Below are 25,581 nucleotides of genomic sequence, written 5' to 3'. Positions count from 1 at the left end.
GATACAAAATATAAATGCATTATTTGTTTATTATTTTTTAAGCAAATAATAATCGATAGCTGGCAGGCCAGCTGAGCCGTCTGCCGATTGCTCATCACTAACGAACAAGTTGCGGCACGTGTTTACTTTTGTTTTGACCGCGAGAATGTTGGCCAAAAAACAGAAAATGCAGGAGACGGACACGGAGCAAGAGGCCACGCCACATACGATACAGGCGCGCCTCGTTTCGGACACGGGCGAGGAAGCGGGCCCGCCAATCGACCTGCCGGCAGGAATCACTACCCAGCAATTGGGTCTGATTTGCAACGCGCTGCTGAAAAACGAGGAAGCCACTCCATATTTGTTTTTCGTGGGCGAGGATGAGATCAAGAAGAGCCTGGAGGACACGTTGGACTTGGCGTCAGTGGACACCGAAAACGTGATCGATATTGTGTATCAGCCACAGGCGGTTTTCAAAGTGCGCCCAGTGACAAGATGCACGAGTTCCATGCCGGGACACGCCGAGGCTGTGGTTTCGCTGAATTTCAGCCCGGATGGTGCTCATCTCGCCAGTGGAAGTGGCGACACCACAGTGCGATTGTGGGATCTTAACACAGAGACACCGCACTTCACCTGCACAGGTCATAAGCAGTGGGTTCTGTGCGTATCCTGGGCTCCGGATGGCAAACGGTTGGCCAGCGGTTGCAAAGCGGGCTCTATAATCATCTGGGACCCGGAGACGGGTCAGCAGAAGGGGCGACCCTTGAGTGGGCACAAGAAACACATCAACTGCCTCGCCTGGGAACCGTATCATCGCGATCCGGAGTGCAGGAAACTTGCTTCCGCCAGTGGAGACGGGGACTGCCGGATTTGGGACGTGAAATTGGGCCAGTGCCTTATGAACATTGCCGGACACACAAATGCTGTGACAGCAGTGAGATGGGGTGGAGCGGGCCTTATTTATACATCCTCCAAAGATCGCACAGTGAAGATGTGGCGAGCAGCTGATGGAATCTTGTGCCGGACGTTCTCTGGCCACGCTCACTGGGTAAACAACATTGCGCTGAGCACCGACTACGTCCTGCGCACTGGTCCATTCCATCCGGTGAAGGATCGCTCCAAGAGCCACCTCAGTTTGAGCAGTAAGAATTCATATGCTCTCTATATATGCTGTATATCCTAAAAGAGATTGTTTTACAGCTGAGGAATTGCAGGAATCTGCCTTGAAGCGCTACCAGGCCGTGTGCCCTGACGAGGTGGAGTCGCTGGTTTCCTGTTCGGATGACAACACCCTCTATCTGTGGCGGAACAACCAGAACAAGTGCGTTGAGCGCATGACAGGGCACCAGAACGTGGTCAACGACGTGAAATATTCGCCGGATGTAAAGCTAATTGCGTCTGCTTCATTTGACAAGTCAGTGCGTCTGTGGCGAGCCAGCGATGGTCAGTACATGGCCACCTTCCGGGGTCATGTGCAGGCTGTTTACACGGTTGCCTGGTCCGCGGACTCCCGCTTGATTGTTTCCGGCAGCAAAGACTCAACTCTAAAAGGTTAGCACGTAGTTTCAGTTTTCTAGCGCTAGCTAATACATATCCTCTTGCTTAGTATGGAGTGTGCAGACGAAGAAACTGGCACAGGAGCTGCCTGGACATGCGGATGAGGTGTTCGGAGTGGACTGGGCGCCCGATGGCTCTAGAGTTGCCTCTGGTGGCAAGGACAAAGTTATAAAGCTGTAAGTTTGAGTAACGAGGTTTTCTATAACAATATACAGACTCTAATTGTATCTTTCAGATGGGCTTATTAACAAATCATTAACTTGTACACGGTAAGAAAATACTTAGGAATAAAGTAAAACGTCCTGAGTAAATGCCTTCGTTCTTTTTGGTGTTCAAAGTACCATCTATATGCTCTGCTGTTGAATGATCCGGGCAGTATGCTTGTAGCGACTCTCAAAAGATTCTTGATTTGAGAAGTACGTTGCGGGAACGGCGGACTCAGACTGCAGTGCCCTTTCAGCGGCCACAAAGCCGCCGGCGATGCACTCGTCCAGAGATCGCCCTCGCAGCAGGGCAGTGATGAAGCCCGCGCAGAAACTATCGCCCGCTCCGGAGACATTCACAATATTGTGAACCATGGGAGCGGGATAGAAGCGAGTGCTGTGTGGCGGCGTGGGCTTACTCACATCGAGGAGCAATCTGGCATCGTTTTCAGCGTCCCCTCGATAGCTGAGTAGCACCCCGTGGTCACTCAGCGTAGCTATGATGCAATTGAAGTGGCTGTCGATTTTTTTGATCAAGGACTTCGCTTGCTGAACCAGTTCCGTTTGTGGCTGTTTGGTTTCTGGATTCCATTTGACAGTTTCGCCCGTTATAGCCTCCGTAATAGTTTTCAACTCCTGCATATTCGGTTTGATCAGGCGTATGTTCTTGGTTAACTCCGGCAGCAGCTTGAACGGTTTACCGGCTATGAACATATCTGTGGGCTCGAAGAAGACTGGAATCTTGTTGATTTGCGCCTGCTGCAGAATGCTGGCCATGGCCTGCTCCGATATGTTGCTGTCCATGATGATGAGAGGAGCTTCTCGGAAGAGTTGGTGGTGCGCTTGCAGGGTCTCGGCTGTAATGCTCTGGTGGATTTCCATGTTGCCCAGAATCAGCTTGCAATCTCCAAACTTATCGAAGATTAGGGAGCACAATGAGGTGTTGTGGTTGTCCGCCACAATTAGGCCCCGCTTCAGCGCCTTTGGCATCATTTGAAGCAGCGTTTGTCCCATCTGGTCGTTTCCCACGGCGGAAATTAGGTTTACATCTCCGTATAGCTTGTAGATGCCCTCAGCTATGTTCCGACCCACTCCCCCAGCCGCCTGTTTAGCTACCGCGGAATACGTCGCTCCATCAAGCTTCATGTCGCGTTTCTGATCGTCCACCTTAAAGGAAAGATCCAGGATGGAGGCTCCCACAACCAGTGGCTTTTTATCGATTGCTTTTTGGACCGGGCTTTCCAGTTTCGTGGACACGTCACAAAGCGATGCGGCGATTTGAGCAGCAACCTTGGCATTGTTCTTGATTAGTGCTATGTTAGACTTAAGGCTCCTTCCTTCGGTGATCTTGGCTATGGCGGCCAGCAGGAATGGAGTAACCTCCTTGCCGGAAATTCCCTGGGCCCTGGCTTGAGCAGTTGCTTCCTTGATGGCCTCCTCAATTTTGAATTTATCTGCGGCAAACTCCTCCGGAATGGGAACACCAATTACCAGGCCTGATTCCATTTTCAATTCCCGCCAAGATCGCAGCAGCTCAGCTGCCTCCTGGGCACTTTTAAGGTTGTAGGGCACGGTGCAGCCACTGTCCCGTGTGTAGAAATCCGGAAAGACGCCACCAGGACTGTCGAAACTGGCCACACACACGCCCTGCGTCTCCAAGAACTCCAGCGTGCGGGGAATGTCTAGGATGGATTTGACCCCGCTGCATACTACGGCCACCGGAGTGCGTCCCAGCTCGGTGAGATCTGCTGAAACGTCCATGGATTCGTGGCCATCCCGATGGACCCCACCAATTCCTCCAGTGGCGAACACGTGGATGCCTACCCGATGGGCAATGATCATTGTGGCGGCGACGGTGGTTCCACCACTCTGTCTCCTTGACACCACAAAGGGCAAATCCCGACGGGAGCACTTAATCACCTGATCCCGGGGCTTTTCGGCAAGCGAAGTGAGCTCCTCACGAGTCAGGCCGACCTTGATGCGTCCGTCCAGAATGCCGATGGTGGCGGGAATGGCTCCATTCTGACGAACTTGCTCCTCCACCGCCAGCGCCGTAACGACATTCTCCGGCATTGGCATCCCGTGCGTAATGATCGTGGATTCTAGGGCCACCACCGGCTTTTGCAGCTGCAGCGCTTGCCGGATCTCGGGGTGCAGCACAATGTGGTCATGCTTGCGGTGCAGACTCCTGCGCACCAACCGCACGGCGGGAAACGGGAACAGGAAACATCTCCGGAGCAACATCAGAATCAAATCAAAACAAATGAAACGCACGCCTGCTGATCCTACGGTGCTGCGCAACGTGGTTGTTTTTGGAGGTGACCGATTTTTATAGCTAGATTCTAACCAATGCACGGAGAGCTCTGTACAGTATCTTTCGATAACGACACTGACTTTCGATACGTATTATCGGCTTTGAATTGATTGACCGCGAACATTTTTTTCTCCATACTGTATGAAATAGTTTTGATCCTAGAAAGGATCCAAAATCTATATAAGGCGACAAAGATGAACAAAAGTAGTAGATGTTTTATTTAAATTTGTACGTGTAACTGCAAAAGTTAAAACCAAGATGTTAAGTTGTCAGATTATCCAATTCTTTACTCTCTTGACTTCATAATCTAAAATTAAAATGTAGTGTTTTTATTTGGTTTGCACAAATAATTCTGAAACCATTTACTAATTTTATTGATTGGCAAAAATGGATATAATTTGCAATGCATTCCTGAACTTAATATTCTCTCTTATCAAACATCCCACATTGCGAGTTATTCTGCGACCGCAACTGCCAGGAGAAAAGTTCGCATTCTATTTTGGGGACCCATCCCATGTACCATCTGCGGACCCATCCCACTCCCATCCCGAGAGGCGTCTGCGGTTCAACAGCCGCTTGGGCATCGCCTCATGCCGAGAATTCGCACAAACTAAACTGAAGCAAGGCAGACCAAAGGCATCGGCATCGGCATAGGAAATGTGCAGCTATTTTTAAGCACTGGGGCGACATTTTTCTTTTTTTCTGCCCGACTCGCCTGCGAAAACACACAAAAATCTGCGAAAAAAAGAGCAGGCCGCACGATATTAATAAAAGCAGCGCTGCTGCTGCGATGGATTGGTTGGATTCGGGTGGTTCCGCTGGCGGTGGGCCTGTGCACTGCATTCGTGATTTCGGCCGTGGAGTTGCACATCGTGTGTCTGTCTGTGGCTGGCCAAAAGTGAGGTGACTTCTTGGCCATTTTATGTAATATATATGCGGTAGATAACGAGTCCTTCTCCCCGACCAGATTTCAACATGAATGTGGAGAAGCTGAAGCGTCTGCAGGCCCAGGTCCGGATCGGCGGCAAGGGCACGCCCCGTCGAAAGAAGAAGGTCATGCACCAGACGGCGGCCACCGATGACAAGAAGCTGCAGAGCTCGCTCAAGAAGCTGTCGGTGAGCACCATCCCGGGCATCGAGGAGGTTAACATAATCAAGGACGATCTGACCGTGATTCACTTCAACAACCCCAAGGCGCAGGCCTCCCTTTCGGCCAACACCTTTGCGGTCACGGGTCACGGCGAGACCCGGAAGGTGGTCGAAATGCTGCCCGATATCCTGCCCCAGCTGGGCCAGGAGACAGTCGTCCAGCTGCGGATGTATGCCAATGCCATGAACAGTCAAAAGGGGGCGCCGGGAAGCGGAGATGGACCTCTCCCAGCGGAGGAGGATGACGATGTTCCCTTGCTCGTTGGCGATTTCGATGAGGTGGCCAAGGTGGAGGCGACCAAGCAGCCAGTACATGAGCCAAAGGAATCTGCGGAGATCAAAGCCAAGGATAAGCAGCAGCAGCAGCCTAAGAAGGAACAGAAGCAGTCAGCGAAAGTGCCGGAGACAACCAATCCCAGCGAGAATCCCAAAGAGAAACAGGAAAATAAGAAGGGTCAGGCCAAAAATAACAAGAAGGGTGATCCACAGACCAACAAGGACAAGACCAATAAAAGCAAGGATCAGGCCAAGGGTCAGCCTGCTCCCCAAGCCAACAAGGAAACGACACAGGCTGCACAAGCTCTCAAACAGAATCCTTCGAAGCCCGCTGTACAGCAGAAAAAGGATCAAGTGCTCGCAGTTGACCAGAAGATTGAAGCCAACGGTGCGATTCAAAAGGCGCAACAACCAAAGCCCGCCGAGACCAAGTCCACTGACCAGAAAGTTGAACCCAAATCGGCAGAGAAGCAGGTGGACAAGGCCAAACCCATTGAACAGACCAAAACCAAAGAGTCCAAGGTGGAACATCCGAAACCAGCTCAAAAGCAATTGGATCAGAACACTCAGGCCAAACCCACGGCGGAGAGAAGTGAAGCTAAGCCAGTGGTACCGACACCAGAACCCCAGAAGTCCGCTCCTCCTGCTGTCCAGACTCTCGCCCAGATTGTGGCTTTGCCTGCGGAGAAACCAGCCAATGAAGCTGTTGCCGCTCCCAAAGCTGAGGAGCAGAAAAAAGACTCGTCTGGTCCAGCTAAGGTAGAGCCAGCGATTACTCCATCGGCACCACAACCAGTCACCACTGCTGAGCCACCCAAGAGTGCTCTCAAACAGGACTCACCTCCTAAGAGCGCTCCCAAGCAGGGATCCCCACCGAAGAATGTTCCAAAACAGGAATCACCACCACAGAGTGCTCCCAAACAGGATTCCCCACCAAAGGGTGCTCCCAAACAGGATTCCCCACCAAAGGGTGCTCCCAAACAGGATTCACCACCAAAGGGTGCCCCTAAACAGGATTCAGCGCCACAACAAAAGACTCCACCACCAGTTAAACAGGAAGTAGCACCAGCTAAGCAGGATGAACCACCAGCTAAGCAGGATGCACCACCAGCTAAACAGGATGCACCAGTTCCAGTTCCAGAAGTTATCAAAACGCTAGCACCGGAAGTCCCCAACGTTTCTCAGGCACCTGCACAACCTCAGGGTCAGGCTGCTCTCGCTTCTGAAAAACCAGCGGATGCGCCAAAGGCCATTGAGGAACCGAAGGCTGCACCCAAGAAGGAATCACCACCACCCACAAAACCAGTGACGGCAACAGTTCCGGTAGCACCTGCCACTCCTGCTGAGGCGCCATCTCCTCTGGCTCCCTCCACTCCGCCATCGACTCCCACCTCGGTGCCGCCCTCTGCAGCGACAGTGACTCCTCCATCTCCCGCCACGGTGACTCCTCCGTCGCCTGCTGTAGTTACTCCGCCTCAGAAACAGTCGGCGGCTCCCCAAGCGGGAATCAAGAAGCAGGAGGCAGGAACGAAGACAAAACAGCAGCAGCCAGCCAACAAGCCCCAACAACCGCAAAAGCAGCCACCAGGAGGAGCAGGAGGATCAGCTGGGCCAGGAGGGAACAAGGGCGTGCAGAAACAGCCGAACCCCAATGCCAAGCCAGCAGTTGCTCCAAAGCCGGCCCAGGCCACTCCAAAACCCGCTGCTGCTTCTCCAAAAGCATCCCCCAACCAGACGAATCCACAACAACAGCAGGGAAAAGCAGCTAACAAAGCGTCTCCTCCAAAGCAAACTGGACCAACTGGGGGGCAGCAGAAGTCGGCGGCGAACGCCTCGAAGGCCACAGCCTCCCCGAAATCGGCTGCATCCCCAAAAGCCACCTCCCCGAAGGCCGGAACTCCTACCAATCCTGCTTCCGCCTCTGGGGGTCCCAACTGATCCTCCTTCAGTCTATTTTCTAATCGGCGCCCTTGCATTTCAAACTCACTCGCATTTTCAGAGCCCATTTTCGCCTTCGTTAATCTCTGATGAACCCGGGTACTAACCGTTTTTTGATTATTTGTGGCCTTTACATTTTTGAATAAAATTATGATTTAACAAAGACTGAAGTGAATCGAGAAATTCTTTCTCAATATCTTTGGTTATTCCATTGCAATGTCACAACAAATTGTAGCCTATTAATCGTTCTCGAGAATAGCATTGAAAATTACGATTCTTTAATTTATTATTAACACATAACACATAGGGAATTTTTGAACGTGCAGCAGCATATGATACTTTGAATTTAGCGCCCCATTGGAGGCACTGCTTATCGATATTTTATCCAACTTTGCCCAGCCCTGGTTCGATAGGTCGGAAAGCCCTGCAATTTGCATGAAAGACACCCAAAATTACTTGTTTTTCGTTTATCCTGGGCTTAACTCGACTTAGCGTGGCTGCTAGAGGGCTTCTCCTCGTCCTTGGGCGCCTGCTCCTTCTCCGGGTTCAGCTTCCAGATGGCGTAGTTCAGAGCCGTCGCGAATCCCAGCCAGGCGACGTAGGGTACGAAGAGCAATCCAGCGGTCTTGTTCACTCGGTAGAACAGAACGCCGCAGGCGGACGCGGCGGCCGTGAGTGCAACTATGTCAATAAGGCCCTGGTGGATGAAGCGGATTAGACATAACACCTGGGCTTGGTGATATCAGCAGTACTCACGCCCTTGATGTTGTGCTGCCCGAAGAAAATGGGCGTCCACGCCCAGTTCAAGGCCAGCTGGGTGCCGTACGCGATCAGGGGCAGTTTGGCCGCCTCGCCGGCGAAGCCTCCGCCATCACGCCACACCAGGTAGGAGCCGTAGCCCATTCCCGCGTACAAGGAGATCCACATCGGCGCAAAGACCGAGTTGGGCGGCTTGAAGGACGGGAACTTAAGGTTGGCGTACCAGCTCTGGAGATGCTGCCTGGTCAGCCGCCCGTTATAGATGCCGCCCAGATTGGGCAGAATCACGGCCCCGGCGATGCGGAGAATGTTTCCAGCACACGGACGATCAGCCATTTTCAGAGTTCGCACTGCAAATGAGGCGCAGTAGTGGCGAACCTTCTGGTTTCACTGTTTTGTTTGCCGGTGATTTCATTCGAATGCACGAGTATTGCGAGTTAACGGGGCGAATACGCGACGGATGATTGTGTGGGTAAGCTCCAGCGATGCCAATTTGGCTAGATTTAAACTAGCTAAAGTATGTGGAATGCAACTTGAAATCAAAGACGCTAGAATTAATTAATAGAATCGCATGGTTATTTAGAGCTGTGAACATTTGATTTCTGCCATGAAGGAATTCTCATGTTTTTCTTTAACATGCTATCTGATTAATAGGGATTTAATATTTATCTGGAATTTTGGCAAAGCTGCAAAGTCATTGCTAAGCCGTTAATAGCTGGTTGTCACATGTGCAGGGGAGGAGCATAATGCTTATCAATAGATTCCAAAATGATGTAATGAATGAGTAATGTCGTCGATCTATGGAAGTAATTATTATAATTATATCTACCCATTCGTATTTATTTAAAATTATCTTCGCTGCTGGGTGTCGGAATCACCCTGTGGGTAGGCAGATTTAACAAAACCCGTTAAGTTTTGAAAATAGAAATAGAACTGTATTGTTGGGAAGTACCATATTAAATTCCCTGGAAAAGTTTTGTTTAGCTTGTTTGTTTGTTTTACCCCATGACAAATCGTGCGATCAAGTGGTGAATGATAACTTGAGAACTCATAAACCAAAGAGTTATTTGTCGGTAAAGTGAATTAATGGTGAAATAAAACTATTGTGCTTATTTGCTCTTTGCAATATCCAATAACCTGGATCAAGTTGGTATCTCAATTAATCAATTGCTTAGGAGCAACCATGACAACCGTTGCTAGGCAAACACATTGTTACTGTGTTTTGGCTCCTGCCAAAACAAATTCATCCACTAAAGGTGGAAAACCGGTGTGATGACTCTCTACTTTGACACGAAAATCGAGTTCTTGGACTCGGATGCAGTGAGCACCATCAGCAGCTGGCATCCCAGTGAGCCGCTCTTCGCAGTGGCCTCTTTTAGTCCCGAAAGAGGCGGTTCAGTGACCATCTTTGCAGATACCGTCAGTATTAATCGCTTTGGTCGCAGACCCTGCCAAAAATCGGAATGTATATAATCTATATAATCAAATTGCAGGGTGAGCCCCAGCGAGATGTAACTTATCCGGTGCACGCCACTTCGCAAGCGACGGCACTATGCTGGCATCCGGAGAAGGCGCTCCTGGCCAGCGGTTGGGAGCACGGCGACATCCATGTGTGGTTCGCTGGTCACAGGGAGTTTGCCAGCGTGAACGCACCGCACAAGGCGGCCATCGTCCTGCTGCAGTTCAGCGAGCAGGGCGGGCGGATGGTCACGGCGGATGCCATGGGCTTGGTCACCGGATGGCGCTGCGATGGCCAGTACCAGTTCCTAACCATGTTCTCCCACGACCTGCGGGAGGTGTTGCTGCTGATCTGCTTCCGCCTTACGGTGGAGAGTGAGGTGCGCGAGGAGATGGCCAATCTAGCCAAGGCTGCTGTGGCAGGCGATGAGAACGCCCTGGACACCCTAACCAATTGGAGACCGCGCACAGCAGCCCGGAGCATGACCCATTCGGGGGTGCGGGACAACCACTGCTTCTACGCTTGCACCCAAGGAGGAGTGGTGTACTACATCAACCAAGGAGGCGCCTGTGTCGAGGTGATGAAGTGCGGATCACTGCCTCCCATTGTCCAGATGTTGTGGCACCCAAGAAAGTAAAGAGCTGTTGAGATCGAAAGGTTCTTTACCTGAACCCTAACATTATTCCATTCTAGGGACGCCGTCATTTGCCTGATGGAGGACTTGACAGTCACCTTGTTTTTGGTTGAATCCACAGGCATCCTTACGGAGCTGGATCGTGTTAAAATGAGCGGACGTGGAGGCGGTCGGCAGGGAGGCATCGCGTGGTCTGGAAACTCTTTAGCCATCATAACAGGTAGGATATATTATTCGATTTTTCACTTCTGTGCTAAATTTAAGACTAATTTTCAGGCGATTTTTTCGTCCGCATTTGGGACATCGAGAGAAGCGACAATTACCTATTGAAAATGGACCTACCCAGTGGCAACCAGCCAGGCTCATCTATGACCACTTTAAGTAATGGCACCATGTCCTCGTCCAACCAATTCTTTAGCCATGACAGCAGCGAAAGCAGCGGCGTTCTCCGCAAGACACCAAAGTACGGCCAGCTGAACGGCGAAATGTTCACCTGCTTGGCATATAGCTCTACGGGACAGACTCTGTGTGCAGGAACGTCCCAGGGGAATGTCTATACTTGGAAGAGGAGCGGCAGCAGGCTAGTCGGTGCCCCCGAAGATGCCTGGCAGCTGACGAACATATCTTCCGTGCGAGGAGCCATCCGCAGCTGCGAATGGGGATACAATGAGCTAGCCAAGCCCTGCATGCTGGTCAACTGCCTTTCCAATGTTTTCATGCTGAAGGAGCAACCTCTGCTCGCCGTTCATACCCGCGAACTGTGGGCAGTTCAGAGGTCAGCCAAATCAGTGCAATTGACGCACTGCAGCGGTCGGGAGGCCATTGTTCAGTCCGAGTTCGCCGTGACTGCCATGGCTTTGAGTGAACTGAGCTTGGTGATGAGTAATGGCAGGAGCATATCATCCTATAGCCTGCAGAAAGTGGAGAAGAGCTTGGATGAGTTCGAGGAGATCCTGCAGACAGTGGAGGGCACAACACCGACGACGGAATCTACCACCACTCCGTTGAGTCTGAAACTCCTGCAGACCTTTGCTGCCGAATGCTTAGCCTTGAATCTGTGCAACCAGAACATATTTTGCTTGGGTAGCAGTGACGTTTTTGTTTACTCCGTGGGAGGGGTAGTGCTTCACCGCATTCAAGCAAGCGATATTGAAGGAAAGATCATTGGAATGGATTTGAGTGGCTGCTATCTCTCGGTATTTACCATGAATGGATATGTGAAAGCTTACGACGTTTCTAGGCACGATCCCAAGCTGCTCTTTCCCAGCAAATCGGGTCACGACATTTTCGATGACTTCGGGGAGTTCATTCTGGTCAAGTGCAATAGCTCCGGCAGCCACTTGGCCATGGTGATAGCCAGTAGCAATTTCACCCCTATATCCACTTTATTCTGCTGGGACTTTGAGCGCAGCAATCTTCTTGAATATGGACTACTGGAGCCAGAAACCAACGCCAAGAAGGAGTCTTCGACAAGTTTGCCGGTTCGGATTTTCTGGGATGCAGAGGAACCTCGTCTCTTGGCTACAGAAGTCAAGTCCATGATTCAGAAGACCCTGCCCCAGAAGAACTCCTTGCAACCCAGTCATTTTGTGCAGTCAAAAGTCGTCCTTTTGTTTTATTCCGAGAAAGGCTGCCTGAATGTCCTCGAAACACAATCCATGAGCCCAGGCTGCCAGCTACTGAACCTTTGTGTACCCAACGTGATCCGGCTGAAGATCAATACGATGGAGGAGCAACCTCTGCAAGACTTCGTCGACCTACAGCAGTGCAATCCAGTTACGAGGAAGCAAGTCCTGAATTTCAGTCTCTACGTCGCAGAGGGAAATATGGATATGGCTTATCGCAGCATTCGCTCGATTCAATCGAAAGTGATCTGGACAAATCTGGCTAAGATGTGCGTGCACACGAATCGCTTGGACGTGGCCAAGGTGTGCATGGGCCACTTGGAACAGGCCCGCTCCGTTCGTGCCTTACGCCAAGCGATTGAAGATGACGATCTGGAGACGGAAGCCAAGGTGGCTGTGCTGGCGATAGAACTCGGAATGATTGAGGAAGCCAAGGATCTTTATCGTCGATGCAAGCGCTTCGATTTGCTAAACAAGCTGCTCCAGTCCATTGGGCACTTGGATGAAGCAGTAGAGCTGGCCGAGGCCGAGGATCGGATTCATCTGAAGCACACGTACTATCAAAAGGCACAGGAGCTGCGAGAGAGGGGTGACATCAAGGGAGCTCTGGAGTACTTTGAAAAGACCCAGAATCCAGCGCAAAATATTACCCAACTGCTTTTGGAAAACCCTGGCGCCATGAAGCGCTACATCCAGACCACCAGCGATCCCAAGCTGCTTAAATGGTGGGGCCAGTATATTGAGAGCTCCGGCGACATGGATGCTGCTCTGGCTGTCTACCACAAGGCGGAGGACTGGTTCTCGCAGGTAAATTAGCAAGGCTTTAAGATACCACGAAACACTATACACTAACATCCTGTTCCTCTCAAGGTAAAGATACTCTGCTACCTAGGTAAGATCTCCAAGGCAGACGCGATTGCCAGGCAGTCGGGGGATCGGGCGGCCTGCTATCACTTGGCGAGGCATTACGAGAACGTGGGCAAGTTCCAGGAGGCCATTATGTTCTTTACGCGTGCCCAGACCTTCAGCAATGCGATCCGCATCTGCAAGGAGAACGACTTTCAGGAGGAACTATGGACGGTGGCCAGCTCGTCAAGGCAGAGGGACAAGGCAATTGCGGCAGCTTACTTTGAAGAGTGCGGAAACTTTAAACACGCCGTTGAACTCTACCATCGGGCCGGGATGCTCCACAAGGCCCTCGAGATGGCATTTGAGTCTCAGCAGCCAGAGATCCTGGAAATTATTGCCTCTGATCTAGCGCCCGATTCGGATGCCGAGTTGATTAACCGCTGTGCGGATTTCTTTTGCAGTATCGAGCAATTTCAGAAGGCCGTGCATCTGCTGGCCAAGACCAGACATTTGGAACGGGCATTGGGCATATGTTCCGAGAAGGGCGTACCCGTCACGGAGGAACTATCCGAGATGCTTACTCCGGAGAAGGGGGAGTTCGAGGAGGCGACTCGAGTCCACATCCTCGTACAGCTGGGCGAGTTCCTCCAGCAGCAGGGCGACTATCACAGTGCCACCAAGAAGTTCACCCAGGCTGGCGACAAAATTCGCGCCATGAAGAGTCTTTTGAAGTCGGGCAACACCGACAAAATTATTTTCTTCGCTAATATGTCGAGGCAACGTGAGGTCTACATCATGGCTGCGAACTATCTTCAAGCCTTGGACTGGCAATCGGATCCGCAAGTGCTCAAGCACATAGTCACGTTTTATACAAAGGGCCAGGCCTTTGATTCGCTGGCCAACTTTTATGCCATCTGCGCCCAGATCGAAATCGAGGAGTTCCAGGATTACGGTAAGGCTCTAACCGCCATGCAGGAAGCCTCCAAATGCCTGGAGAAGCTCAGCCACGCCCAGCACGTCTACAACAATCTGCAGCGCACGGTCGCGGATGTTAAGGCAATTCTGGAGATCCAGCAGGCGTTGCGCGAGGGGGATCACCAGCTGGTCATTGGCTCCTGCCGCAGCATGCTGAGTAAGTCGCTGGCCTAGAGTGTACTCAGCTTCCATTAATAACCTTTTGTTTTCACATTAAGTTAAACCCGAACTGCCGCCCATACGCCACGCCCATATCTTGGCCATGCTAATCCGAGCCCTGGTCTACGTCAAGGACTATTCTGAGGCGGGCAGAGCTTTGAAGGAGCTGACCGTGAAGGACAGCACGTGGAGTGCCTCGGGACTCTTGGATCGCAGCATCGTTCACAAAATTGCGCAGGAGTGCCACTTGGAGTTCGATCTCATCTGGAATGCGGGACGCCAGGTGACCGCCTCCACAAGCGGTACGGCCGCCACTGGAATGAGCAGCACTTCTGGGATGACGACTACTGATGATGACGACGCCGATGACGAGGAGATCACCGAGGAGCTGCATTAGATGATTCAATTAATAGGCGATGCAGCACCTAGTCACGTCCCAGTTCCGCAGAGCGGATAACAAGTAAATAGGCAAAAGAGTTCCCTTTAAATTGGATAAGCAATGGCTACAATGGAATGTTTCAACCAGCAGATACTAAGTTATGCTAAGATATTAAGTATTAATGATCATAAACGAAAGTATATACAATGACAGAAATCGTGGAAAGCATCTTAAAGTTCTCAATCAAAACGAACAAGTTACGTATTTGTATAACTTGTATTTGTATTTCACAAGACTGCTTAAATTTCTGCTTATATTGTATACAAATCCCTTGCTTGGGCCATTTGGAATTTTATGAATGAACTTCACGATGTACGCAAGCCTAGTAAAAGCTTTCGGTGCTGAAACATACATATGTATATGTATGTAGGTATATGACTTGGATGTGAGTTCAAGTGACCGACGTCACATCAAAGCAAATATAAACAGCGATACGGATTCGGATCGGCGGATCTGCCGGCGCCAGTCGGAAAGCAAAAGAGAGCGGCCATCCGTGAATCACTTGCCCAAAAGCGTCCGCGTCCTCAGCTATGTATGAAATCAGAGGCATTTCCAGGAAGCCAGCGAAACTCGGAACAATCGAAAGAGCAATCAGTTGGCGAACTGATATAAACTAAATCGAAAACGTCACCGACGTCAAGCAATTGGATATTTAGATCCCAAATATAATTACCATATATGGATATGGAATGGTTTAGTTTTATAAATACTGACCCTTAACTGGAACTTGTCACGAAGTAAAATGCGCACAAGGATGAACTGCGGATAGGAGGCTTGTAGAGAAAACCATGTATCACTCGATTATGACATAACTATTTATTATTTATATTTATATCTTCTATCTATATATATCTTATATCATTCTGGGAGCGACCTTTTGCCAAATATCGGAACAGAGATAAACTGATATTCCAAGTAGGCATGGCATGGACCACAGACAACTAACGACTCATGCCCGATTTCCCAGAAGAATGACGCGGCAAAGGCAACAAGACAACAAATCCAAATAGGAGGGGAATCGATGAATGAATGAATTTTCGTTGGCCCCCAAACGACCTTCCACCCGAGCCACCCCCTGTGGCCCACACACAAGGCTGGGGAACTCCGTCGGCTTCCCGCCGATCGACGATCGCTGTGCTCAATGGACGGGTGACTCATACGGACTAGGCCAGTTTCACGACGTCATGCTTAAGGTTGTTATTTGCTTTGCGAGCGAGCGATAAGTGGGCACTGCGGAGAGCGAAAGCTCGCGAGCCGAGTGGCAAACGCCGCCGGCAAACTGGTCCCGAGCAGCCAGTGCCCCTCGAAGTCAGCCGGTTGGTCATGGGGCAGCCGAGTCGGCGAGAGAGCGCCAAGTGGAAAGCTCATGGGAGCCGACTTCGTCATGGCTTTATCACTGTTCGCCGGCGCTGATCATTAGTTCGTCACTCGCCAAGTGGGTCGGATCAGGGCCAGAGCGATCGAAGATCGGCGATCTGGAGTGGAATACGGCGCTACTCTTAACCCGATCGGCGGATCTGTAATCGGTCGATGCAATAACGGTTATTAAACGTTTCCAATCGCAAACTTTCCGCGAAAGATTTCCGCGATTTGCGGCACGTGGAAAGCCTGCCGCTGACTCCACTTGTCCGGTCAGCAGGTGAAATACCCTGACTATCTCGGGTGAATCATCCAGCCAGACGAACACACATCCTAAATCCGTTTCAACCGGTTGCAGGCTACCAATAAACGCAATAATGCGAAAGTGTGATTCCTAGAATATTATGATTAAACAGGGCCAAAGTGAAGTGAATATTCTAGTAGTGCAAAAGGGCGCCAAAAACATAAACAATAAAGTGTAATTAAGTGCACTTACCAAAAATCAAGCTGGTATAATGAAATCTTAGTGAAAATCAAACAATAAGCAAATATAGATTAGATGAATTTATATGCCAACCGAATAATGTCAAAGAAAAGTGAAACGGTAAAGCTACCAAAAGTCTTTAGCTAATAGCTGATATTGCACTTTCGAAGTGGGAGCAGGAACATCCCAGCTTAATGGCCATTCTACAGAATAGCCGCCAGAGCCACAAGCAACTCCCAATCATCAGCCAGACGATTCGCAGTGCTTGGTGCCAACAGAGGCCGATTAATGCCATGCATCAGGATGTCCGGCAAAAAAGCATCGGATCCGGAAACGAGACCAAACTGGAAGCGAAGGAGACGGAAGTTCCCACCAACAGAAGAAGACGCAGAAGGCGTTGCAGCAGTAGCTCCACCAGCGACTCAAGCGCATCCTCATATTCCTCAACAGACTCGGATTCCGGGTCCTCCACCAGCAGCAGTAGCATAAGAAGCCAATTACCCGCCCTCAACTTGCCAGTGCCCCTCCCGCTGGCGACACCCACTCCGCCCGCCGTTTCATCGCCTCACCAGGCGCCATCTCCTCGAAGGAACTCCAGCGACTCCAACCGGAGCGTCTCTCCCGTGGAGGTGCCCGTGGATCCGCACGCTTGGACGCCCGAGGACATTGCCAGCTGGGTGAGATGGGCGACGCGCAAGTTCAAACTGGACCCGGAGCCGGATATCGACAGGTTTCCCAAGGATGCCCAGGAGCTGTGCGATCTGTCTCGCGCGGACTTCTGGGTCTGTGCAGGATCAAGGCGCGGAGGCATGCTCCTGGCGCAGCACTTCGCGATCAGCTTATACCACGCCACCGGACGGGAGACGAGTCCGATGCTCAACGACGACGAACCAAGTGAGTGCCTAAGATAGAGCTTATTTGAAGAGGGATTTCAAATCCTAGCCTATGTCCTCTTATGGCTTAGTCTTTGAATTCCTATTTCTGAAGTGCCAACCCTTCCAGAATCGAGTAAAACTACTTAAACGGAGCCACATTTTTCTCACTGTCCCAAGCTAATCTCGGGCCACATAAATCTGCAGAGTCCAGAGATTGAACTGCTTGGTAATTGGGTTCACGTGCTATTCCCAGCGGAGCGATTGTCCGACTCTCGAATCCTTTGTGGTCAGGCATCAATTGAATCCTTTTGCCTCCGTCGCCGGCCAAATGGCCACTGATTAAGATGCCTTCGTGCTGATACGGCTGTAACTTATGTGCTCCATTGATTGTTTCTCCCACACTTCTCCGGATGTCTTGATAAGGAGGAAAAGTGGCCGAAGGTGCGGGAAATCCCCTTTTAATTACCTTTCGCTCGAGTTGGCCAACTTTCTCCGAGACTCCATTAACGTAAGTCGTTGGGAAAATCTCTGCGCGACAGCAGCAAAGTATGCAACACTTTTCCAGTTATTAACTGGCGATGACTGCCAACGCAAAGGCGATGGGCGTTGGGGGGGGATGGGGGGGGGGCGTGTCAGGGCCTTGTGGGTGGTCGCGTCAAGTGATGAACTTAATAATAAACGATGTAAATATGATAATTTCTCGCAGGATGTGGCATCTAATAATAAAATCAAAATAATCCCACGCCAGCGACAAAAGTCGCCGAGTCAAGTTTCAGCTTGGCGGAAAAAGTGGGCTGAAGGTCGGGTGGTTTGGATGGCTTGGATAGCTGAGATGGGTTGGGTGGTTTGTCCGTGACAACAGCTCTGCGGGTGGTCAGCTTTTGGGCACAGGAAAATATTCATTCGTCGCATCCTTCCTGTGGCAGGAAGAGCAAGTGCAGGGCGGGCAAAGCCCCCTGATTCGGGTCTGGCATATGCTGGTGGATGGGTGTTCCATGGACTACACATACATGCCTTGATCCCGGGAGCAGGCGACGTCGATTTAATTGATTTGTTTTTTATGCCAACCAGGATTACGCGTCGTCGCCGTCACGCAGATTACATTTGTTGTGGGCTACGGTTGTGGCTCCCATGTCTGAGTCACCGCCCCCTTTACAGGGTACAAACTGGATCAAAGCCATTCCCTGTTCACAATGCCACAGCCACCAATAGTACGTACCTTGAGGAACATACCAATGAAACCATTAGTCATATGATTTCCCAAAAACTCGGATATATTTCCCCACGCAAACAGAATACTTTTCTGGTTCCATCATCCATCGGACGCGCCCCTGCCACCTTATAATATATCCAGCCACTCGCAACTGGGTATGCATTAGTCGAAACGCTGCAAAAGAACAAGTTGCTTATCGTGTGCGAAGGGGTGGGTGCTGGTTGAGTGGCTGCACGTGGCCTCTGACTTTGCGACTTCCCTGGCAAATGCCGAAGCGGCATTTACCACCAGCTGCGCAGGTGAGCCGTAATCGTGCCCGGAGCTTCGACTGCTTCGCGGATGCCCATGCTCCCATCCAAGATGCCAGATGCCAGGCATCCGTCCGGTGCTAAGGAGCGAAATCCGGCCAGCGCTTCTGGCTAAAGTTTCAGTCGGCGAATGGCTCTCGTCCTAAACGGTTGACGCGCTCCCGGCATAGACCTTCATTGATGGTCATAGAACAATCCAATCGGGTCAAAGGTCAATCCAACGCAGCATTCAAAGCAAACCTAAACTATAATAGCTAACCAAATAGAAAGAAATTGCTTACAAGCTTACAATTTCTAACTGCAAAGTGTAAAATGCGATTGATTATTTTAAGAAATAATCCAAATGCTGATGTGACTTAATCGAAGATATTTACTAAAGTTTAAAACGGAAATAGTTTAGTGACTTGCACTTGCAATTTCTGAAAAAGACTTTTGCGACCATGAGCGTCAGCGTGGACGTGGGCGTCATGTGGCGCCTCTCGGAGGACTTCAACCGGCGCTTTGGCCTCCGGATGCAGCCGGCCCCGCCAGTTGGGCAGCACCCCCATCCGCACCACGGTGCCGTGCACCACCACTACCACCACCACCACCAGCACCACCAGCATCCGCACACCTCGATGATCTTCAATGGTAAGAGCGCCGAAATTCATAGGAATTTCCGCTGGGCAAATGCCAGCCGCCAGGCGAAGAATGAGCGGCACGAGGAGATTGCTCAATGGCAGCCACGAGATCTCTGGCATTTCCGGCGACCGGTGGCGGGGCCCCAAGAAATATGAATGAACGAATGGCACGGGATGGTGGGTCCAACGGTCCGACATTGTCTAGAAGTGGGAACTGTGTCTTTTAGCCGGCGCGTTGCTCGATCGGCGGATGAGTCACCTTGATTATGGCTTCGTGCTGTTGCGGCGGCACTTTGACCAGGGATTTCCCCTGTGGAGGTGCATAGACCTCGGGATGTGGGAATGTCCCCATGGGCAGTAAACAGGAAAATTTATCTCCCTTGCGCCCCATAGATGCATGCCACTCAGTTTGCAGTCTATACATATGCATGCAAATCAAATATCTTGAACTTTTAAGTTCGTGTTTCTCACATTTTAGCACTTGAATTTCAATATAATATTTCAACTGATGCCCGTTTTCTTCGTGTGCATCGTGAGATCCAGGATTTATGCCCGTTTGCGGTTGACTTTCTGTGAATCCGCGCTGGCTTATGGCATTCAGCCCACTTGGCACTCTTGCCACGTCGCGGCTCCCCGCCAGAAATCTCGTTTGGCTGGGCTGGCGTTTCGTTCGCGATGTTCTCCTCTCGCTCGCTCTTGGCATCTCTTCGGCCAAGTATCTGTATCTGTACATGTATCTGTATCTGTATTTGTATCTGTATCTGTTTTTGCGAGTATTCGCCACTAATGCCCCGTCCTCCGCTTCTCTCTCTTTCAGATCCGTACCAGCTGCTGAACGCTGCCTCGCACCGATTGGTTGCCCAAGGCTCAGGGGGCCAAATCCAGCTGTGGCAGTTTCTGCTGGAGCTGCTCGCTGATTCGTCCAACGCGAACGCCATCAGCTGGGAGGGCCAATCGGGCGAGTTCCGGCTCATCGACCCGGACGAGGTGGCCAGGCGGTGGGGCGAGCGCAAGGCCAAACCGAACATGAACTACGACAAGCTGAGCCGGGCACTCAGGTGGGTACTCTCGTCTCCGGGCACAGCGATTCACGATGTGAAGCAAATTTGTATGTTTGTGCATTTTCTGTTCGCAGGTACTACTACGACAAGAACATCATGACCAAGGTGCACGGAAAGCGGTATGCCTACAAGTTTGACTTCCACGGTCTGATGGCCGCATGCCAGGCTCAGGCGCAGGGAGGAGATCCGGCCTCCAGTATGCTGGGTTCCTACAATCACCACGCCGGCGGTGCGATGCAGTTGGGCCGCCACCCGCCGCCACTGCACCACCATCCACAGCACTCACATCCGCACCACCAGCTGGGGCAGCCCCACTTTCTGCACCCGCACCACTCGTCGCCCGCCTCGAACAGCTCCAGCCTGGGATTCCCCTCGTCCTCGACGGCCTCTTCGCAGGCCTCGCCCGGCCAGGCGCCCGCCTCCTCCTCCGCCTCCACTTCGAATTTTACTGCTCCATTCCAAGGTGGGACAGCCGGCGTAGACCCGGCCAGGACGTCCACATCTTCTGCGGGAAACTACGACCAGGGCCCGGTCACTCCCACCACAAATGCATTCAACTGAGCACGCCGCAACCCCAATTTGTCGCCGGGGTTGTAAGTTCCGATGGGGCAGGAGGATGCGCAGGACCACCCACTGCGGCGCAGCAAAGAGCGGAGAGCCACCCTGCATCCCAGCCACCCATCCACCCATCCACCCAGTCCCCCAGCTATTGGGGGTCAGAGCTTCGGCCGTAAAAAAGGTCATTTTGTGTAATTCCAGCTACTTTGGGTTAATTGAGGAATTGTGATAGCCCGTAGCATCGCAGAGCAATACTCGGAAACGAGAGCCAATTTGTTACTTAGCCTGTTATCCTTCGCTTCTAGTTGTAAGCAGACATTCGGCAGAGGTCCTTTATTCCATACGAGGTCTCATCATTAAATAATTATAAGTTCGCACACACATTAAATACATGAAATCGCAAATGCAAAACTAGTTCAGAGTGCGCACTGGCTTGGGATGTGGCCTTGAGTCTCGAGCATCCCTACACGGAGCACCTGATGGCCAGAATGAGGAAGGCCAGGCTGAAGGAAACGAAGGAAATGCGGTCCACGGCGGTGGCCAGCAGCGCCCAGTCGAACTGGTTGGCCTTGGCGCCCGGCACCTCGGTGTGGTTGATGCCCAGCGGACTGGACTCCTGCTCGTCCGCCTCCTCGTACGGGTGCTCGTCCATCTCCTTGGTCTTCTCCGCCTGCGACTCGCCGGTGGTGCTGAACACCGAGAGCAGCAGCCACGTGCCCAGGTGCCCGTGCAACAGCTTTCTCAGCGCCTCCGGCAGGCGCCTCTTGTGCTTGCCTGTGGCCAGGTACAGAACTAGAACCTCGACGATGGTGGAGACGCTCAGATACAGCAGGCTGGTGCTGTAGAAGATTACTGCAATTATAGGAATGCCCGGTGAGTGGTCGGTAAGTTCGGTAATATTCTGCGATGTTTAGGGTACTTAGCATCTAGTTTTCAGAACTGAACTGATGAAATGGCAATGGGGAGCACTCACCCACAAGTGGAGTATTGTTGGACAGCACTGGCAGGAGCTGGGCGAAGTACATGAGGAAGGCGGCGATCACGATGATGAGCAGGCCGTTGATCATGATCTTCTCGCCGCCCATGTGGGGAGGCAGCCAGAAGGCTGAGAGGGCCAGGATGACGATGCAGGACGCGGGTGTGTAGATGACGGCCGTGTACATGGAGGAGCGCCGCTGAGCCGTCAGAGTGTACTCCATGTAGCCGTAGTAGTCCTGACTGACAAAGTGGGCTCGCGAGTCCACGATTTCCCACTCCGGTGACTGAACCAGGTCGTCGTGGTCAAGGGACTCTCCTCTCGCCGTGCCGTTCTCCGGCAGGACGACCTTCAGGCCCCAGGAGCCGATCTTCAACTTGCAGCTCTGCTTGTCGTGGGGCCAGTTGAGCATGTTGAGTTCGCAGTAGGCCGTGTACACGGCTGGAGGCATCCACCGGAAGTGGCCATCGTGGCTGAGGGTCACCTGGGTTTCGGCCATCAGGCCACCTTCGTCGCCGTTGAAGAGTGTGATTTGGGGGGTCCAGACCTCGCTGGACTTCAAAGTGATCTGCGTGATGTTGTCATATTGTGACGGTTGCCACACGCGCTCCTCGTCTCTCCATCGCTAGAAAACCACGATTGCTTCTGGTTAGTTGATTGGATATTCAGATATTCATAAATGCACTACACTTATTAGCTTTATAGTACTCTCTCAAAAAAAAAAAAAAACAAAACAAAACAACACTTCAGTTCAGTTCAGATAACACGCTTTCCAAAATTGCTTATCAGAGTTGTGAACTTGAGGGAACTCGGAAATTATCTGGTTTCTCAGCTACTCGAGACGAAGGAGAGGACGAAGGAGAGGACTGGACTTACGAGATTCAGCCAGCAGTGGGTGGTCAGCTTGCCGTTCAACTCGTCGATGTCTATGTAGGTGACCACCATTTCCAGGGACACGTTCGTGGGGGTTCCTTGGAACACCGGCTGCACATCGCTGTCGTAGTTCGTGAACAGGCCGGCGTGGAGGCGATCCAGGGCCTTGACATTGGCGTTCTTGGGGTCCGCGGTGGCTGGAGGGGATTCGAGATCACACTTATCAGCGGCTTATGCAACTCCGGAGCCGTAAACACTTACCAGTGGCGCCTGGCACGGAAGTCAGCCCCATAAGAAGCATCCCCATTAGCATTTGCAGCAGTAGTGGCAGTCCAGGACCGGAAACTGGTGCCTTTATCTTGGGAGTCGTCGTCATTGTTCAGCGCGCCTTTGTTTCGGATGTACGGTGCTGTGCTCTCGAAATCTGAATGGGAACTGAGCTCGGTTTGCGGCTTGGCACATGGCCGAGGCTCCTCCGATATCTCGGTGTTCCTCTGCCGACGCAGCAGATAAAGCAGCAGCCGACATATTTGGGTTTTGTGTGGGAGCCGTGCTCACATGTACTGACTTCGGGGAGGTTCGAGAGTCAGTTCTCTTAAGAACTTAATCAATTCAAAAGCATTTACATATATCAGCATAAAATAAACTTAAAAATCCATTTCACTTATTTTTGTTTCGCAAAAATGCCAAACATATGATTAATAAATTGAGGAGAACTGGTGAACAATTAGCTCGATAAGCTAGCAGGTTTTCACAAACTAAGTTCGGGATTCACTAATTTCAAATCAGATTTATCAGTTTTGAATCTCAACCGTTTTGGTATATTTTTCGGGAGTTTGGTGGCGGTGCGACCCCACCACAGAGGGTGGTATATTTTTGGTATACTGCGGTGCGTCCGATAGGCCCAGACGATGACCAGCGGTACCGATAACACAGATTGTTGACGTGTGCTGCTGCGTGTCATTTCGCTTTTCACCCCCGCAAGCCGGCGATTTTCAGGAACGGATTGGATTGGACAGCACAGCATGGCGGAGGAAGTCATCGGAACCGTTAAGGAGGTGCTGAAGGGCATCATCGAGAATGTGAACGCGCCGAAGAACGAGTCGGCGCCGGGCGAGAAGAAGCCCTCGACTCCGGAGGGCATGGCGGTGGCCTACAGCAGCCTGGTGGTGATGGCCATGCTGCCCATCATCTTCGGCTCCATCCGCTCCGTGAAGCTGCACAAGCTGAAGAAGGTATGTGAAGCAGACTCAGCCCGGAAGCTGCATTAACATGTTTCCCGTAATTCCCACTCCCTGCAGTCAACGGGCGAGAAGGCGGACACGATGACCAAGAAAGACGCCATGTACTTCCCGCTGATCGCGTCGGCAGCCCTCTTCGGGCTGTACCTGTTCTTCAAGATCTTCCAGAAGGTGCACATCAACTACCTGCTCACCGGCTACTTCTTCGTGCTGGGAGTTATTGCTCTGGCGCACCTGCTCAGTCCGGTGATCAACTCGCTGATGCCCGCCGCCGTGCCGAAGGTGCCCTTCCACATCCTGTTCACTAAGGGGGAGGGCAAGCACAAGGAAGACATCGTTAACTACAAGTTCTCCACGCACGACATTGTCTGCCTGGTGATCTCCTCGGCGATCGGAGTGTGGTACCTGCTCAAGAAGCACTGGATCGCCAACAATCTGTTCGGTCTGGCCTTCGCCATCAACGGCGTGGAGATGCTGCACCTGAACAACTTCGTCACGGGCGTCATCTTGCTGAGCGGCCTGTTCTTCTACGACATCTTCTGGGTATTCGGCACCAACGTGATGGTCACCGTGGCCAAGAGCTTCGAGGCGCCCATCAAGCTAGTGTTCCCCCAGGACCTGATCGAGAACGGCCTGAACGCCTCGAACTTCGCAATGCTGGGACTAGGCGACATCGTTATTCCGGGCATCTTCATCGCTCTGCTGCTGCGCTTCGACGACAGCAAGAAGCGCAAGACGCGCATCTACTTCTACTCCACGCTGATTGCCTACTTCCTTGGCCTGCTGGCCACCATCTTCGTGATGCATGTGTTCAAGCATGCGCAGCCGGCTCTGCTCTACCTGGTGCCAGCCTGCATGGGCACGCCCCTCCTGGTGGCCCTCATCCGCGGCGAGCTGAAGGTGCTCTTTGCGTAAGTGTGGACTGCGCTGGGCGCTCGACTTGAAACTAAACTAACTCATTCTCGCCCCCACTGCAGCTATGAAGATCATCCCGAGGAGAAGCCCGAAAAGAAGGAGAAGAAGGAGAAGGACGAGGGCGTCAGCTCGTCCGGCAGCAAAAAGAAGGAGTCGAAAAAGGGCAAGTAGAGCCGGGAGGACGCAACATCCGAACAACATCCCCACTCGTTCCATCGTAAATGTCTTCTGCAGCTAGCCAAGCTCCCTTTCGTTTCGATATGGCTTCTCCATCTACCGCAGTCCATAGCTCATATGGACTAACACCGCTACAAAAGACGATTCACTTACTGAGTTAGTTATGTACGTTCCTTGGCCAGGCACAACAATCTTATTTAGTTCGGTTAGGTTACAATTGTAGAAAATGTTCCCTCGACTTTTTTACCGCAATCAATTTAAATATGTATTTCAAATATTTCTGTGGCTCCGCACAGGAGGCTTATATGTTTAAGAACAGTTTAGATACAAATATATTCCAATTTTTGTAAACAGTGCAATTTTGACTACGAATTCTACATTGCATTTCTTAAAACTAATGCAGTAATTTGTGTAAACAGTAATGCGAATAAATTTTAATTCTAACGTTTAATTAAACTAGTTTTGTATTGAGTAGAGGGTTTTTAGGAATGTAACGGCTTAAGAGAAAAACCTAATACATTTTAAGTTGAGCTTACCAAAATCCAAAGAATTTTTAAATTTAAAACATAATACAAAAGTGCTTTGAAAAAGTCAGTATTTTAATAC

At 51.3% G+C, this 25,581-nt stretch overlaps 8 protein-coding genes across 15 annotated transcripts; 5 read left to right on the top strand and 3 right to left on the bottom strand.

Moving 5' to 3' along the window:
• Positions 1–88: 88 nt before the first annotated feature.
• Nle (Notchless) lies at positions 89–1,844 on the top strand. Its single transcript, NM_057946.4, has 4 exons — positions 89–1,121; positions 1,180–1,530; positions 1,586–1,712; positions 1,772–1,844. The coding sequence occupies exons 1-4, from the start codon at positions 146–148 to the stop codon at positions 1,782–1,784; spliced, it is 1,467 nt and encodes a 488-aa protein (NP_477294.2). The 5' UTR covers positions 89–145; the 3' UTR covers positions 1,785–1,844.
• CG2794 (uncharacterized protein) lies at positions 1,738–4,047 on the bottom strand. The gene has a single exon (NM_134689.3). The coding sequence runs from the start codon at positions 3,981–3,983 to the stop codon at positions 1,881–1,883; it is 2,103 nt and encodes a 700-aa protein (NP_608533.1). The 5' UTR covers positions 3,984–4,047; the 3' UTR covers positions 1,738–1,880.
• A 343-nt stretch (positions 4,048–4,390) lies between these two features.
• uncNacbeta (uncharacterized nascent polypeptide-associated complex beta subunit) lies at positions 4,391–7,642 on the top strand. Of its 4 annotated transcripts, none has more exons than NM_001298620.1 (2): positions 4,391–4,951; positions 5,021–7,642. In NM_001298620.1, the coding sequence occupies exon 2, from the start codon at positions 5,029–5,031 to the stop codon at positions 7,414–7,416; it is 2,388 nt and encodes a 795-aa protein (NP_001285549.1). In that variant the 5' UTR covers positions 4,391–4,951; positions 5,021–5,028; the 3' UTR covers positions 7,417–7,642. The 4 variants fall into 4 exon arrangements, with proteins under 4 accessions (NP_001285549.1, NP_001259835.1, NP_608532.1 ...); NM_001272906.1 differs by having other exon boundaries at positions 4,863–4,933; NM_134688.3 differs by having other exon boundaries at positions 4,863–4,956.
• Positions 7,643–7,686: 44 nt separating this feature from the next.
• On the bottom strand, positions 7,687–8,598 carry Tspo (Translocator protein). Its single transcript, NM_134687.4, has 2 exons — positions 8,173–8,598; positions 7,687–8,113 (listed from the first exon to the last, which is right to left on the bottom strand). The coding sequence occupies exons 1-2, from the start codon at positions 8,509–8,511 to the stop codon at positions 7,895–7,897; spliced, it is 558 nt and encodes a 185-aa protein (NP_608531.1). The 5' UTR covers positions 8,512–8,598; the 3' UTR covers positions 7,687–7,894.
• Positions 7,900–14,468, top strand: rempA (reduced mechanoreceptor potential A). Of its 2 annotated transcripts, none has more exons than NM_134686.2 (6): positions 7,900–8,647; positions 9,669–10,267; positions 10,328–10,488; positions 10,545–12,700; positions 12,764–13,874; positions 13,936–14,468. In NM_134686.2, exons 1-6 carry the CDS (start codon positions 8,636–8,638, stop codon positions 14,271–14,273), a joined length of 4,377 nt encoding a protein of 1,458 aa, NP_608530.2. In that variant the 5' UTR covers positions 7,900–8,635; the 3' UTR covers positions 14,274–14,468. The 2 variants fall into 2 exon arrangements, with proteins under 2 accessions (NP_608530.2, NP_995608.1); NM_205886.2 differs by lacking the exon at positions 7,900–8,647 and adding an exon at positions 9,131–9,594.
• Positions 14,469–15,286: 818 nt separating this feature from the next.
• On the top strand, positions 15,287–23,285 carry Ets21C (Ets at 21C). 4 transcript variants are annotated; one of them, NM_001298618.1, is made up of 4 exons: positions 15,756–17,052; positions 19,992–20,232; positions 20,310–21,677; positions 21,731–23,285. In NM_001298618.1, the coding sequence occupies exons 1-3, from the start codon at positions 16,353–16,355 to the stop codon at positions 20,794–20,796; spliced, it is 1,428 nt and encodes a 475-aa protein (NP_001285547.1). In that variant the 5' UTR covers positions 15,756–16,352; the 3' UTR covers positions 20,797–21,677; positions 21,731–23,285. The 4 variants fall into 4 exon arrangements, with proteins under 4 accessions (NP_001285548.1, NP_001285547.1, NP_523445.1 ...); NM_001298619.1 differs by lacking the exon at positions 21,731–23,285 and having other exon boundaries at positions 15,287–17,052; positions 20,310–21,194; NM_078721.2 differs by lacking the exon at positions 21,731–23,285 and having other exon boundaries at positions 20,310–21,194.
• nAChRbeta3 (nicotinic Acetylcholine Receptor beta3) lies at positions 21,114–23,081 on the bottom strand. Its single transcript, NM_080359.4, has 4 exons — positions 22,904–23,081; positions 22,646–22,839; positions 21,767–22,394; positions 21,114–21,645 (listed from the first exon to the last, which is right to left on the bottom strand). The coding sequence occupies exons 1-4, from the start codon at positions 23,016–23,018 to the stop codon at positions 21,257–21,259; spliced, it is 1,326 nt and encodes a 441-aa protein (NP_525098.1). The 5' UTR covers positions 23,019–23,081; the 3' UTR covers positions 21,114–21,256.
• Positions 23,286–23,556: 271 nt separating the features above from the next.
• On the top strand, positions 23,557–25,424 carry Spp (Signal peptide peptidase). Its single transcript, NM_078720.3, has 3 exons — positions 23,557–23,877; positions 23,944–24,794; positions 24,861–25,424. The coding sequence occupies exons 1-3, from the start codon at positions 23,668–23,670 to the stop codon at positions 24,967–24,969; spliced, it is 1,170 nt and encodes a 389-aa protein (NP_523444.1). The 5' UTR covers positions 23,557–23,667; the 3' UTR covers positions 24,970–25,424.
• The last annotated feature ends 157 nt before the right edge of the window (positions 25,425–25,581 follow it).

The sequence above is a fragment of the Drosophila melanogaster genome, chromosome 2L (genome assembly GCF_000001215.4).
Source record: "Drosophila melanogaster chromosome 2L".
NCBI classification, from domain to species: Eukaryota; Metazoa; Arthropoda; class Insecta; order Diptera; family Drosophilidae; genus Drosophila; species Drosophila melanogaster.
Note: the sequence above shows the minus strand (reverse complement) of the source record. Positions and strands in the feature narration are given on the sequence as shown.

What these genes read in the sequence shown, in the direction of transcription:
- rempA (NM_205886.2), top strand. Translation starts at nt 9,448, where the DNA reads ATGACTCTCTACTTTGACACGAAAATCGAGTTCTTGGACTCGGATGCA. An exon ending in ATGTTGTGGCACCCAAGAAA is followed by an intron (nt 10,268 to 10,327) that starts GTAAAGAGCTGT and finishes ATTCCATTCTAG; the next exon opens with GGACGCCGTCATTTGCCTGA. An exon ending in CTCTTTAGCCATCATAACAG is followed by an intron (nt 10,489 to 10,544) that starts GTAGGATATATT and finishes ACTAATTTTCAG; the next exon opens with GCGATTTTTTCGTCCGCATT.
- CG2794 (NM_134689.3), bottom strand. Translation starts at nt 3,983, where the DNA reads ATGTTGCTCCGGAGATGTTTCCTGTTCCCGTTTCCCGCCGTGCGGTTG.
- uncNacbeta (NM_001298620.1), top strand. Translation starts at nt 5,029, where the DNA reads ATGAATGTGGAGAAGCTGAAGCGTCTGCAGGCCCAGGTCCGGATCGGC.
- Tspo (NM_134687.4), bottom strand. Translation starts at nt 8,511, where the DNA reads ATGGCTGATCGTCCGTGTGCTGGAAACATTCTCCGCATCGCCGGGGCC. An exon ending in GGCAGCACAACATCAAGGGC is followed by an intron (nt 8,114 to 8,172) that starts GTGAGTACTGCT and finishes TTCATCCACCAG; the next exon opens with GGCCTTATTGACATAGTTGC.
- nAChRbeta3 (NM_080359.4), bottom strand. Translation starts at nt 23,018, where the DNA reads ATGACGACGACTCCCAAGATAAAGGCACCAGTTTCCGGTCCTGGACTG. An exon ending in CCCACTGCTGGCTGAATCTC is followed by an intron (nt 22,395 to 22,645) that starts GTAAGTCCAGTC and finishes GTGGTTTTCTAG; the next exon opens with CGATGGAGAGACGAGGAGCG. An exon ending in CAACAATACTCCACTTGTGG is followed by an intron (nt 21,646 to 21,766) that starts GTGAGTGCTCCC and finishes CTATAATTGCAG; the next exon opens with TAATCTTCTACAGCACCAGC.
- Spp (NM_078720.3), top strand. Translation starts at nt 23,668, where the DNA reads ATGGCGGAGGAAGTCATCGGAACCGTTAAGGAGGTGCTGAAGGGCATC. An exon ending in AGCTGCACAAGCTGAAGAAG is followed by an intron (nt 23,878 to 23,943) that starts GTATGTGAAGCA and finishes CACTCCCTGCAG; the next exon opens with TCAACGGGCGAGAAGGCGGA. An exon ending in GAGCTGAAGGTGCTCTTTGC is followed by an intron (nt 24,795 to 24,860) that starts GTAAGTGTGGAC and finishes CCCCCACTGCAG; the next exon opens with CTATGAAGATCATCCCGAGG.
- Nle (NM_057946.4), top strand. Translation starts at nt 146, where the DNA reads ATGTTGGCCAAAAAACAGAAAATGCAGGAGACGGACACGGAGCAAGAG. An exon ending in GAGCCACCTCAGTTTGAGCA is followed by an intron (nt 1,122 to 1,179) that starts GTAAGAATTCAT and finishes ATTGTTTTACAG; the next exon opens with CTGAGGAATTGCAGGAATCT. An exon ending in CAAAGACTCAACTCTAAAAG is followed by an intron (nt 1,531 to 1,585) that starts GTTAGCACGTAG and finishes CCTCTTGCTTAG; the next exon opens with TATGGAGTGTGCAGACGAAG.
- Ets21C (NM_001298618.1), top strand. Translation starts at nt 16,353, where the DNA reads ATGGCCATTCTACAGAATAGCCGCCAGAGCCACAAGCAACTCCCAATC. An exon ending in GCTCAACGACGACGAACCAA is followed by an intron (nt 17,053 to 19,991) that starts GTGAGTGCCTAA and finishes TCTCTCTTTCAG; the next exon opens with ATCCGTACCAGCTGCTGAAC. An exon ending in AAGCTGAGCCGGGCACTCAG is followed by an intron (nt 20,233 to 20,309) that starts GTGGGTACTCTC and finishes TTCTGTTCGCAG; the next exon opens with GTACTACTACGACAAGAACA.